At 37.7% G+C, this 14,790-nt stretch overlaps 1 protein-coding gene across 1 annotated transcript; it reads left to right on the top strand.

The window, feature by feature from the left end:
- Window positions 1–5,213: 5,213 nt before the first annotated feature.
- Window positions 5,214–7,919, top strand: gja8b (gap junction protein alpha 8 paralog b). The gene has a single exon (XM_058775985.1). The coding sequence runs from the start codon at window positions 6,568–6,570 to the stop codon at window positions 7,744–7,746; it is 1,179 nt and encodes a 392-aa protein (XP_058631968.1). The 5' UTR covers window positions 5,214–6,567; the 3' UTR covers window positions 7,747–7,919.
- The last annotated feature ends 6,871 nt before the right edge of the window (window positions 7,920–14,790 follow it).

Here is a 14,790-nt window from a genome sequence, read left to right as displayed (position 1 = left end):
ATGTTGCAACTACATGTCAACAAACTCTCATAAGAGTATTAGTAGACTGTCTGCTTCATATCTACTAACTCCTTATTGTGTTAGTCTCCCAACAGATATTCTACTGACTATAAGTAACTTTGCAAGAACGTGTCAACTTAATCAAACCCTAACCCTACCAGTCAACTAATACACTACTAACACTCTAATGAGAGTCAGTAGAAATGTAGGTGCAACATTACTTATAGTCAATAGAATTTGTTAAAGGGACCATCAAAATAAAGTGAAACCGAATTTTCTTGTATAGTCTAGAACATTCTGAGATTAAGACGTATCTACCAGGCCCTTAACTAATTTTTGAGCACATCTGAAATAAAAAAAAAATTTAAAAAACCTGTTGAAATTCAAGAGTAAAGTTAATTGTAAGTAATGTAACTGCTAACTGAATTAGCAATAACAGAATTAGAAGACCTGCAACATAATTTTATGTTGTGTTAGTTAAAATCGTGATGCAACGTAAGTAGCATCACTGCATTGTGAGATACAAATGTAAAAGAAGAGTAGGGCAGGTAATCTGTTCTATCTACTGGGTGATTATTGGATAAAGTAAATTTTTGATTTGATTTGTAACCCCCTGCCCCTCTTCCACCCAAGAATGTGATTTTAACTAAGGGGAACCCACTCAATTTAAGAAAATAGGGTGAATTTCCATTTTATGCCAACTTCAAGAGACGTTTGAAGAGCAAGGCTCTCTGAACTCGGTGAACTCTGGTTTGAGCTGATGAACATTGATTGTCAAGATGATCACCTCGCCCCTTTTTAACCTCGTTTACTTTATCAGGGCCACTAGACTCCAGTCTTCTAGCCTCTCTTTGTGACTTGTGACCACTCTGCCTTCCGTCTTTCTATTGTATTGCCATGGGCCTTTCTTTCCTCTTGCTGTACTCTAACCAACATGTACATGCACAGGAAGTCTCATATCCATTTCCTTTGAGTTTGGACAGAACAATTGATCACCTTTTCTCCACCCTTTCTCCTGCCAATTCATTATTGTAGGTGATGCATTAAAGCCCATGGAAAGCTGGAGCTCTTGTTCAGGGTGTGGTTAGATAGTTGTTTGTAACCATGCTTCTGCAAAATTAACTATTTTGAACCCCAATGCTATGTATGTGGACTTTTTTTTTTTTTCGGGTCATTCTGGCTCTTGGAGATAATCATTTAGCCACGCTAATGGATGTTTAGCCCTTTGTTAGAAAGGCTAAATCCAGAAACCAAGAAAGACTGGACAGTGTCCCATCGAAGGTGTAAGATTAGATCTCCAGTGAAAGCTGGAAGTTTGTCATCTATACAACAAAGGCTCAACCAAACCCAGTAGTTAAGATGTTTGCCAAGAGTGTTGTTCATTGTATTCCATGCGGTTGTGCCACTCTAGAAAGTGGCGTACAGAGATATGTTAAGGATAGTTTAATAATCTCATTCACAGTATCTATGCAAGTCTGCAGTGAGGCTTCATTCACTCTTTAGTCTCCCATGTGGAATGGAAGTGAACTGAATCAGGTAAATCCTCCTTATTGTAGCTGGTATCTCTGGCATGCACAAAGAACAGAGAAGAGAGAGACCCACATTGGATCCATCAAATGGCTGGCGCTAGAATAGAGATTAATGGGGATTACCACGGAAGAACAAGAGGATGGGCACCACTGTCAAACCATGCAGGAGTTTAGTGTGAGTCTGGAGCAATATTTAGAATGTAAACCCACATTTTACAGATTTAAGAGAGAATGTGGTACATTCTGTTAGTATTGCTCACAAAGACATTAAAGGGATAGTTCACCCAAAAATACAAATTCTGTCATTATTACTCACCCTCATGTCGTTCCAAACCTGTAAGACCTTCGTTCATCTTCGAAACACAAATTAAGATATTTTTGATGAAATCCAAGAGCTCTCTGACCCTTCCATAGACAGCAAGGATCCTTACATGATCAAGGTCCAGAAACGTAGCAAGGACATTGTTAAAGTAATCCATGTGACATCAGTGGTTCAACCGTAATTTTACGAAGCTGCGAGAATACTTTTTGTGCACAAAGAAAACAAAAATAATGACTTAATTTAACAATTCGTCTCCTCCGTGTCACGCCATTTTGGAGAGCATCACATACGTAAACAACGTATGCTGTTCTGTGTCAGCATCACCGTATGCTGGTACGCTGTTTACGCTTTGATCTGAACGTAAACAACGTATCCGCGTACATACGTTGCATACGTTGTTTAGGTATGTGATACTTTCCAAAATCGTAGCTCTTAAAATAACGGTTGAACCACTGATGTTACATGGATTACTTTAACGATGTCCTTGCTACGTTTCTGAGCGTTGATCATGTTAGGATCCTTGCTGTCTATGGAGGGTCTGAGAGCTCTCAGATTCCATCAAAAATATCTTAATTTGTGTTTTGAAGATGAACGAAGGTCTTACGGGTTTGGAACGACATGAGGGTGAGTAATTAATGACAGAATTTTCATTTTTGAAAATCCCTATCCCTTTAGGTGACCGGTATGTACAATCAGTAAAAATACTTTACAGGTCTTCTGGAAAGACCAGTCATTGTTCAATTTTGGATGATAGTCTCTAGAATGGTGTTCTAGTTTTCCCAGCAGGATTCTAAACTAACTTAACCAGCACAAACTCCCACCATAAACCAATTGAAATATCATGTATCAACTATTTTGCTACTTAAAAGTCCACCAGCTAGACCAACACTAGCAAGTACAAACCAGTTTAGAGTTTCAGCAAGGGTTCTTTGATATAAATACAACACTATCCTTGCAAAAGCTACTGTTATTTAGTAGTTTACACATCCCAAGTGAAATAAAGTCCCAGTCATTCAAAGTAAAGCTCCACTGTCTCACTAAACTTGCCTTAGTTATCCGACAACTCCATTTTTGTGTAATAAGAGTGAGAGCACAGGGGATGCTTCCCCTCGATCCCTTTTCCCTGCTAATGGCTAATGCTACCTGTATGCTAATGCTAGCCTTTCACTGTATCCTATGTAGTTTTATGGCTGTCAGCTAAATCGTCCCTCAGGAGCAGGAAACGTGGTGCAACAGCATGTAGTCAGATCGGCGTAAGATAACTTTGTTTGAGGGATGGTCCTATGCTTAGCCATAGCCTGGGGCCTGCTTCATTTGCACAATCTGGGATCATGCCTCAGTGCGCACGTTTAATGGACACAGCGGACTTCATCATGACATCATGCCTTTGTTTAAAATCCCAACACCCATTCACCACTCTGCTGCTGGCTTAGGCTGCCAGCGCCGGCAATATCAACAAGTAGCACCTTTAAATGAAGGCTTCAGGGTCAAGCTAACATGAGGACTGTTTGCTCCAGCATACTCCAATGCAGATGGTGTTGAGAGATTTGTGTAGGACTAACAGTACATGTAAGAGAACTAGGTTAGGATAGAATATATGGTTTATTTATTGACAGGTTATACTGGTTGCCAAAAAGGTCAGTAAATGCCTAAAACAAACAGCTTAAGCTGGCCTGCTCATCTCTTCTTTTCTCTCAGCCTTGTTTTTGTTGGTTTTAGAGGGGTTTTGGCCACTTGTCAGACTGTAAAACTAGATTGGCCAACCATATGGACAGCATAAACTAGCTAAGACTTAGGATGGTCTTAAGCAGGGGTGTCCAATCCTGCTCCTGATGGGTCAATGTCCTGCAGATTTTAGCTTCAACCAGCTCCAACACATTAGCCTGGAAGTATCTAGTTAGGAAGATGGCCTTGATTAGCTGGTTCAGATGTGTATAATTAGGATTGGAGCTAAACTCTGCAGAACAGTGGCCCTCGTGGAGCAGGATTGGACACCCCTGCTTAAGACCATCTTAAGACTAAACTGGTTTAAGCTGGTCTACATGATTGCTCTTCAAGTGGTTGGCCAGCTAGTCTTCCAGTCTGATAAGTGGCCAAAACCCCTCTAAGGCCAGCAAAAACAAAGCCGAACACAAGTTTGGAAACAAGTTTGGACACCCCTATTATATACACACAAAGTATTCTTTGTTTTTGGGACTTTTAACACTGGTGTCCAGAATGATCATGGTGCATTCAAAAATCTCAGCCTTCACTTATTATTTTTTGATAACACTTTAGTTTAGGGACCAAATCTCACTATTAACTAGTTGCTTACTAGCATGCCTATTATTAACATATTGGCTGTTTGTTAGTACTTATAAAGCACATATCCTGCATGACCATATTCTGCATTCCTAATCCTATCCAATACCTAAACTTAACAACTACCTTACTAACTAATAATAAGCTGCAAATTAGGAGTTAAAGTCATATTTAATGGTTTGCTAGTAGTGAGAATTGAACCTTAAAATAAAGTGTGACCGTTTTTTCTGTTAAAATGATAGTAGAGGGTATTTTGGGTGATCTTCCTGCTCTTGTATTTCATTTATTTTAAATGCAATAGGGTAATTGGGTTTATCACGTTAGTCTTAGTCTATAGTTCTTTCTTTCTTTCTTGATCACTTTCACACAACTACTGGTTGATCCAAAGTGCTGTACAATACAGCTAAAATAAAACAAATAAGAAACCACAAAACATCAAAACACAATATAACAATACAATTGACATGGCTAGATAAAAGCTATTGACAAAATATTTTTTTAAGCAGGTATTTAAATACTGGCAAAGAGGGCGCAGCTCTAATAGAAGCTGGTAATTTGTTCCATAGACTAGGACCAGCAACAGCGAAGGCTCGATCACCTCTGCAATGGAACCTTGATCTAGGGACAGAAAGGAGACCAAGATTACTGGATCTTAGGGACCTATTTGATTTATGAGTAGAGATTGCCTTAGAGAGATATGATGGGGCTTGATTATGCAGAGATTTAAAAACAAAAGTTCAAATTCTAAATTTGACTGGTAACCAGTTTAGTGAAATAAGAATGGGCGAGAGGTGATCGAACCTCCGTCTGCCTGTCAACAACCTATAGTAGCTATAAAATGTTTTAACACTGATTTATGATATATTATCTAGGCGTTGCTAGTGTTTAATATAAAATATATATACAAATGCATTTCCTCCACCTCCCAAACACTCACATAACCACCCCCTTGAATATCATTCTTCATTATCAACCAATGGCAACACTTACTCCATGATGTCATTTCTAAAGCACATTCCAGTTGGATGAAAAGTGGTCCACACAGGCTAAAGCATTGTCCAGAGAGGGATTATTGGTTGTGGTTTTGACTAATTAGACTTGACTCTTTTGGCTTTATGTTGCTATAAAAGCATGTGTAAAATCTGACTGAATTTAAATGTAAATTTAAATGTTTAATGGTATATAATAATGCTACTTTTGATGACTAGTATCGTAAAGTGTGAGGAAAAATAAAACTGATTTCAGTGTACATTGGCTTCATGATAACATGGTGTTTTATAGACATGTCCCGATGCATTATTGTGACATGAAGAAGAGAAGAAGAAGAAGGAAAAAAAAACAAGTCTCTTGCCAGATTACATAGTGTTATTATCCATGTATGATAAAATAATAAATGTTGCTTGATTGGGATTAATTTATTTTTTTTAAGTGTTCAAAGATCCATATGAGTTTGTTGCTAACTTTTAAGCCTTCAAAAAAAAAAAAGAACAGATCTATCATTATTGATGCGACCACTTTCTCTGATGGGTTTAGCATCGCATTAACCTTATGTCTATAAAAACTGACATGAACACATTTGAGTAAAGGCCACCTTACCACTTCCTGTGAGTCAAAAAAACAATGTTTCTTAGAAACGTAACCAGAGTTTCTAATAGCTAATTGATAACACTGCTAGTTCAAACTCAAGTGACAATGTACTGAATCTAAAAATGTACCATGTCAAGTTTACACTTTTAAAATTGCCCTTTTCCCAGTGCCAGTCTCACATACATTCCCATTTGTGTTTGTGAATCCTATTGTACTACGCGTCACCATGCGTCGCCCTCTGAATAAAGGCTGTCTGGCTCCCAGCTTAAATATTGCAGCAAACTAAAAACCAACCATCAGACTGGATTCATTCACTTCTGCTCACTCGGGCGACAAGGATTGGAGGCCATAGGTGGGAACCAGAGAGCAAAAAGTTCACTTCACACCACAGTGTGCCAAGAGAAGGGGAACACAAATACTCTGGAGCTCTTACTGTGGCAAGTTGCCCGTTTTATACTCTTAACCTGTTTTGCTGTTTGTTCTATATAGAGCACCTTTGGCTATGCATTTGATTCGGTTGTAGAGAATTTGGGGTGGGTTTTTTTAACAATCGGATGAGAAATGTAAGAGTTTGTGACTTGTTTTTTAGACGGGGTAAAAAAATATAAAATGTCATGTCTTGATTTGATTATCTTTCGAACTCTAGATTGTCTTTCGAACGCAAATGTGATTTTTAAATAATTCTATCAACACATTTCCAACAGTATATTGCTTGGGACAATCTACATCAAGTATACTCCTAAATTTTCAATACAAAAAAAAACATTTCGCCTCTCTGCCCGCTTTCAAACATCTTGTTTGTTTGCTCCGCAGTGCTGACAGTCAACCATGGGTGACTGGAGCTTTTTGGGCAACATCCTCGAGGAAGTAAATGAGCATTCGACGGTAATCGGTAGGGTGTGGCTCACGGTCCTCTTCATCTTCCGAATCCTCATCCTGGGCACGGCCGCGGAGTTCGTGTGGGGCGACGAGCAATCGGATTACGTGTGCAACACGCAGCAGCCGGGTTGCGAGAACGTTTGCTACGACGAGGCCTTCCCCATCTCGCACATTCGCCTGTGGGTGCTCCAGATCATCTTCGTTTCCACGCCTTCTTTGGTGTATGTGGGCCATGCTGTCCACCATGTACACATGGAGGAGAAGCGTAAGGAACGGGAGGAGGCTGAGCTCAACAGGCAGCAAGAGATGAACGAGGAGAGGCTGCCGATCGCGCCCGATCAGGGAAGCGTCCGTACGGCCAAGGAGACGAGCACAAAGGGCAGCAAGAAGTTCCGTCTAGAGGGCACTCTCTTGAGGACCTATATCTGCCACATTATCTTCAAGACTCTCTTTGAGGTAGGCTTTGTGGTGGGCCAGTACTACTTGTACGGCTTCCGAATCCTGCCGCTCTACAAGTGCAGCCGCTGGCCGTGTCCAAACACGGTCGACTGCTTTGTCTCAAGACCTACCGAGAAAACCGTGTTCATCATCTTCATGTTAGCCGTGGCCTGCGTCTCGCTTTTCCTCAACTTTGTGGAAATCAGCCATTTGGGCCTGAAAAAGATCCACTTTGTGTTCCGTAAACCGGTGCGGCCGCAAGTTGAGGGACCAGGGGCGGCCGAAAAGGCCTTGCCTTCCATAGCATCCTCCTCGATCCAGAAAGCCAAAGGCTACAAGTTGCTGGAGGAGGACAAAGCTACTTCGCACTTCTTCCCCCTGACTGAGGTAGGGGGAATGGAGACTGGCCGGCTTCCGGCTCCGTACGAGGCATTTGAGGAGAAAACGGACGAGGCGACCGCACCTAAGAAAGACGTGTCTAAGGTGTATGACGAAACGCTGCCCTCCTACGCCCAGACGACCGTGATAGGACCAAGCGCGGCTGCTGGAGTTGTACGCAGGGATGAAGACGAGGACGAGTTGGCCATCGAAGCAGATGTGGAAGCCAGCGAGACGATAGAAGACACGCGACCGCTCAGCAGCCTGAGCAAGGCCAGCAGTCGGGCAAGGTCAGATGACTTGACGGTATAAATAATATAGAACTGGATTAGAAGTGCAGCAGTACCAATTATAGTTTTGGAAAAAGCATAGAAAGTAAAAACGAGAGCCTTTCGGCAACTGCGACGACACTTATAATACCAGCTCTTTATTTTGAGAAAGAACACGATTTAAAAAAATAATGCTGTGCAATTTTCATGCGGAAACTTGAGAGCTTGATTCGTTTTTTTTTTTTTTTTTTTTATACAGCAGTATTTTTTTGTACTGTTTTTATCAAACAGTTAACAAACAAAAGTTAGAGATCTGCAGCAGCTAGATCTGCGTAGGGAGGAGTTGGGATTTAGCAAAATTATGTGCTGTTTTTTTTTTTTTTTTAAGTAACATTTTCTATCCAGAATTTTACTCGAAGGTGGGATTCTGATGTTTACATTTTTGGATTAGCCATTAGCTGAATGTTGTATGTGATATTTTGTTATTATTCTGATAAGAAAACTGTCAGGGCATCATCCTTTTCACCTCAATAAGTTCAACCATACATGATGATAAATACTCAATCAAGCTTATTGATTTGTATGTGAATGGTACTGTAATGGATATGTGTATGTGTGAGGTGAAACAAATGCTGATAGTTGCACAGTCGTTCATCATGGCATAGTAGCAAAATATAAAGTATCTATTAAAAGAAATGACCACCGCTGATATACGTTCAACATAACACCTTGTTTCTGGACTTACATTAAGAGTCTCTGGATTTCATAAACTGTAGGTTAGAGTGTATCTAGCGATAACTGTAATAATTACATTAGCCATAGAAAAGATTGTAGGCCACATTCTTTCTAGTCTCTCTGCGCATACAGCCATGATGATGATGATAAAGATCACGCCCAATCAGCACAAAGTATTGTTCAGCAAGAGACAATAAAACAACATTACATGACATGTCACCGCAGACAGTTTGACATCCTTGATGTTTTTGGAAACAACAAAAGGCTAATTCAAATTTTTTAAAAGGGTTTCACCCCTTTATTGACTTATTTTCAGCAGAGACGTGTTTTATATTTTAAGCTATGCCTTAAAATTTAGTATGAAATGTAGAAAAAAAAATAAAATAATAATAATCGGTCATGTATAAATTTCAGTTTTCGATTGTTTATTTGATTTTATTATTTAGTTTAATTATTACTTCTGACCAATTAAATTGTCCCTTTGTTTGTAACATTTTCACAGTTCTAGCAAAGTCATAACACATAATTTACCGATATGTATAAAAATCCAAGTGAGTGTTTATGATAACTGGTATGTCAAATAAGTTTGACCCTGCCAGTGGTTTCATATTAGTTTGGACTGAATGTAAAATTGGTTTATTTCAGAACCTAAAGAATTGAATGAAACTAGAATTGAAAGGCCAATTTTCTGTACTATATGTTGTATGTGGATGATATTAGTTATTGGCAAAAACACACATGATGCTTGGGCAGACTGCATGAGGTGATGCAACATTAGACCCATACTTAAAGCACAAATATCATCAAGAGAAGTTTAAAAAAAAAAAAAAAAGAAACCCATAAACATAAGCAGAGAAATAGTCATCATTTTGCCCCTTTAGTTACTGTATTAATGTACGGCATTTTCTGCCTCAAAGCTGATGTTTAACAGCAGTTATTAAAGGGTTTATCTTTTCTGTTTGCATCTCTGATAAACAGTTTTTCCACTGTGTCTTTTCTCAGAACTGGTTAGTATAACAATAAAACACTGATAAGATAAGAGCATGAGATTGCTTCATAGACAAGCTTGCTTTTCATGATCTGTGAAAAGCTAAAGAAACACCTACTGTGACACACATTACCACAGAGTTTGCAGCAGAGGACTCGTTCTACATTTTGCTGCGGTCACAGACGAATCATAAAAGCACACAGTCGGATTTTGGGTTGATGAGAGTAAATCTGATTATTGGTTCTCAACTGTGAGTTTCAATGGCAAATTGTACTGAGAAGTAACTTTGTTTAAGGCCTTCTGCCCCATATCATTTATGATTTCTTAAACAAGAAAAAAAAACCCTCTTGTTTTTTACTAACTTGTAGTCCTTTACCGCACCTATACAGAAATGACTGTCAGTTGAAACATGTGGATATAGCCAATAAAAGGTCATGTGTGGTCAACAAGACTGTCTGACAGTATTTATTAATATCACAGTGTGAAAAATTATTCTTTCCAACACAATCAAGTTATAAAGATTTCCCACACACAAACACACAGGTAATTATTAGAGATTACGTTTTTGCAAAAAAAAAAAAAAAAAATTTAAACAACCAAACTGCATGCTACATGATTGTGGTAATAATTCGGCAGCAGGGTACTACCTCCTGATACATCATTGTACCATGGTATTGCTAACCATTTTGCAAGGTTAAGCTGAGAATCAGAACACTTTGCTGCTCTCTTGTGTTAATTTGGTGAATTATTTTATTTTTACTAAAACATTACAAAACTGATACAAAGCAGTTTGAGAACAAGAAAGAAATATCTGCAAATAAGATTTGAGTGGGTAAAGATGTCATTATGGACAGGTGAAAACTATACTGATGCTAAGATTCTCACTGCAACTATACACAGTAGTAAAGCCACTGGATGTTACGTTTTTGTTTTAGCGCTATGGATTGTTTTTTTCTAGTCTTGTTTTGTTTATTATAAAGATTTTATGATTAAATGGTGAAAGGGTGTGAAATTTTGAAGAGTATTTCCTGTGTGAGGCCGCTCATAGGAAATGTGACTATAGGCAACCACAATGAAACAAGACATGCAGACCTCGCTCACACACTGCATAAACGGCTACTGCAAGGCTTTACCCCGCAGCAGATATCAGAGGGTGAGTTTTATTGTCAGCCCGTATTGATTTACACCACGTTTTTAGCCTAGTTTTTATAAGAGGAAAACATCAGTGCAGAATATTTTCACTAATCTCATGCTACTTTGTAGGATGTCATTTTGAATTCAGCAGATGAATGGATAACAATGGCTTTCAATCAGTCTGAGGGTGAGCTGAGACTTGATATGCATCACTGTGAACTAAACTGAGACAGAAGACAAAACAGATACTGATTAAATGACTGCATTAATTCTGAACTTTGACATTTTCAGTGCTCTTATGAACGGCATAGCATAAAAATGATTTAAAAAGCTACTAATAGTGGCTTTAAAATACAGAGCAGACATTATAATATGTCTAAACAAAATTCTTTCTTTCTATTTTAGATACTTCTCATCCTCTCAGTCTCAGATTTTTAACCAGCTTTTCAACAACTGTCGTGTTGTCCATCCTTTGGTGTTTAGTTTTTTTTCTGGTATTCAGTATCTGCTTGTTTTTGTGTAGACGAAATACTTCCAAGGCACTCACGGGGTAAGATAAAAAGCCTTTAATGTGCTGGGCTTAAATCATTACAAATAGTTAAAATGTAACATTAAACTACATGTAACATTTTACAAAAACTACATGTAACATTTTAATGTTACAAAATGAAAAATGATTACTGCTTCAATTTCACAGGCAAAAATCACTACCGAACGGAGACGATGAGGTAAAATATTTTCATATTTACTACATTATCGCTCTAGCAAATGCAAAGGACAGCAGTGCGTTGATATAGAGAAAGACACGCAGATAGCTTGATTATTTATTGGTTATTGTTTATTTTTGAAAGGCCACAGATGCAGATGTTTCTTCAAATGAGGTATGAATTTTGAGAAGTCACACTTCTCAGATTAGCTGTCGAACCTCAAGCCTGTGTTTATGACAAGGGTCATTCTAACTCTGTCTTTATTTTTAGGTCTCTGAAAAGATGAAGAAACGAGAGAAAAATAAAAGTTACAAAGAGAGGGTAAACTCGGTGTACTATGAGTGGCTTACGGATCACGGACCACAGATGAAACCAAGCAATTCAGATTGTACAGTACAGTACAAATAAATATACTAGTCTAAATGAAATTTGGTCTTGTTTCAGTAATAAGAAATGCCTTAATAACGTATTATAGTGAGTTATAAGTGTAAACACCTTTTGTTTTCATTGGTCACGATAAGAGGGCCATAAGAGGGCGCTGTTGCACTAAATCACTAATTACGTGAGATTCATAAATAACAAATTTACAAGGAATAGTTTACAAGTTCAAAAATGCAAATTTGTGTGTTCTGTGTTTTCTTATTTGTTCTTAGTGTTTTATGTCCATGTTTTCACATTTTGGGCGAACTATTCCTTTACTGGACAGATTCAAGGAGTTTATGCACATTAAGATATAAATTTCTTCCACAATTATTAGACCTCTAGCCAAAAGTTACATTATTATAATATAGTACAATACAAACCAATTTATTTGAATATATGAAGAGTTTAAAACAGATAACTTATTATAAATAAGATATATAATTTTTTACCTAATCAAAATAACTCGACTGCAGTTGAGATTAATTGAGATTAGTTGGAATGCACAATGAAAAAACATGACTTTTGAAAATTGTTAAAAAAATTGTTATCTGTTTATGCAACTCTTTATATATATATATATATATATATATATATATATATATATATATATATATATATATATATACATATATACAGTGGGGCAAAAAGTATTTAGTCAGCCACCAATTGTGCAAGTTCTCCCACTTAAAAAGATGAGAGAGGCCTGTAATTTTCATCATAGGTATACCTCAACTATGAGACACAAAATGAGAAAAAAATCCAGAAAATCACATTGTAGGATTTTTAAAGAATTTATTTGCAAATTATGGTGGAAAATAAGTATTTGGTCAATAACAAAATTTCATCTCAATACTTTGTTATATACCCTTTGTTGGCAATGACAGAGGTCAAACGTTTTCTGTAAGTCTTCACAAGGTTTTCACACACTGTTGCTGGTATTTTGGCCCATTCCTCCATGCAGATCTCCTCTAGAGCAGTAATGTTTTGGGGCTGTCGCTGGGCAACACGGACTTTCAACTCCTCCAAAGATTTTCGATGGGGTTGAGATCTGAGACTGGCTAGGCCACTCCAGGACCTTGAAATGCTTCACGAAGCCACCCTTTGTTGCCCGGGTGGTGTGTTTGGGATCATTGTCATGCTGAAAGACCCAGCCACGTTTCATCTTCAATGCCCTTGCTGATGGAAGGAGGTTTTCACCAAAATCTCACGATACATGGCCCCATTCATTCTTTCGTTTACACGGATCAGTCGTCCTGGTCCCTTTGCAGAAAAACAGCCCCAAAGCATGATGTTTCCACCCCATGCTTCACAGTAGGTATGGTGTTCTTTGGATGCAACTCAGCATTCTTTCTCCTCCAAACACGACAAGTTGAGTTTTTACCAAAAGTTCTATTTTGGTTTCATCTGACCATATGACATTCTCCCAATCCTCTTCTGGATCATCCAAATGCTCTCTAGCAAACTTCAGACGGGCCGGACATGTACTGGCTTAAGCAGGGGACACGCCTGGCACTGCAGGATTTGAGTCCTGGCGGCGCAGTGTGTTACTGATGGTAGCCTTTGTTACTTTGGTCCCAGCTCTCTGCAGGTCATTCACTAGGTCCCCGTGTGGTTCTGGGATTTTTGCTCACAGTTCTTGAGATCATTTTGGCCCCACGGGGTGAGATCTTGCGTGGAGCCCCAGATCGAGGGAGATTATCAGTGGTCTTGTATGTCTTCCATTTTCTAATAATTGCTCCCACAGTTGATTTCTTCACACCAAGCTGCTTACCTATTGCAGATTCAGTCTTCCCAGCCTGGTGCAGGTCTACAATTTTGTTTCTGGTGTCCTTTGACAGCTCTTTGGTCTTGGCCATGGTGGAGTTTGGAGTTGGACTGTTTGAGGTTGTGGACAGGTGTCTTTTATACTGATAACAAGTTCAAACAGATGCCATTAATACAGGTAACGAGTGGAGGACAGAGGAGCCTCTTAAAGAAGAAGTTACAGGTCTGTGAGAGCCAGAAATCTTGCTTGTTTGTAGGTGACTAAATACTTATTTTACCGAGGAATTTACCAATTCATTCTTTAAAAATCCTACAATGTGATTTTCTGGATTTTTTTTTCTCATTTTGTCTCTCATAGTTGAGGTATATCTATGATGAAAATTTCAGGCCTCTCTCATCTTTTTAAGTGGGAGAACTTGCACAATTGGTGGCTGACTAAATACTTTTTTGCCCCACTGTATATATATATATATATATATATACATACATACACATACACAGCCACTCAAAAGTTTGGGATCAGTAAGATTTGTAATGTTTTTTTTAAAGAAGTTCTTTTGCTCATCAAGGCTTTATCTATTTGATCAAAAATACAGAAAAAAAAAATATTATTTTGTGAAATATTATTGCAATTTAAAAAAAGTTTTCTATTTTAATATACTTTAAAATATAATTTATTTCAGTGATCAAAGCTGAATTTTCTTCTCGTTCTTCAGTGTCACATGATCCTTCAGAAATCATTCTAATATGCTGATTTATAATCAATGTTGGAAACCGTTGTGCTGCTTCATATTTTTTTGGGACCTGTGATTTTTTTTTTTTTACATTTATTTATTTTTTATTTTTTTAGGATTCTCTGATTAATAAAAAGTTAAAAAGAACAGCATTTATTTAAAAAAAGAATTTTTGTTACAATATACAATGCTATTCAAAAGTTTGGGGTCAGTAAATTTTTTTCTTTTTTTTTTTTTTTAAGAAATTAATACTTTTATTCAAAAGTCATAAATTAATAAAAATTAATAAAAAGTCATAGTAAAGACTTACATTGTTAGAAAAGATTTCTATTTTGAACAAATGCTGCTCTTTTTAACTTTTTCATCAAAGAATCAAAGAAAAGAGTATCATAGGTTCCAAAAAACAATATGAAGCAGCACTACAGTTTCAACACTCACAATAAATCAGCATATTGGAATGATTTTTGAAGGATCATGTGACACTGAAGACTGGAATGATGCTGGAAATTTAGCGCTGCGTCACAGAAATAAATTATATTTTAGAGTATATTAAAATAGGAAACCAATATTAGAAATTGCAATAAGATTTCACAATTTACTGT

Source organism: Onychostoma macrolepis, chromosome 01 (assembly GCF_012432095.1).
Source record: "Onychostoma macrolepis isolate SWU-2019 chromosome 01, ASM1243209v1, whole genome shotgun sequence".
Taxonomy (NCBI): Eukaryota; Metazoa; Chordata; class Actinopteri; order Cypriniformes; family Cyprinidae; genus Onychostoma; species Onychostoma macrolepis.
The sequence above is the reverse complement of the archived record's forward strand: the minus strand, read 5'-3'. Positions and strand labels throughout refer to the sequence as shown.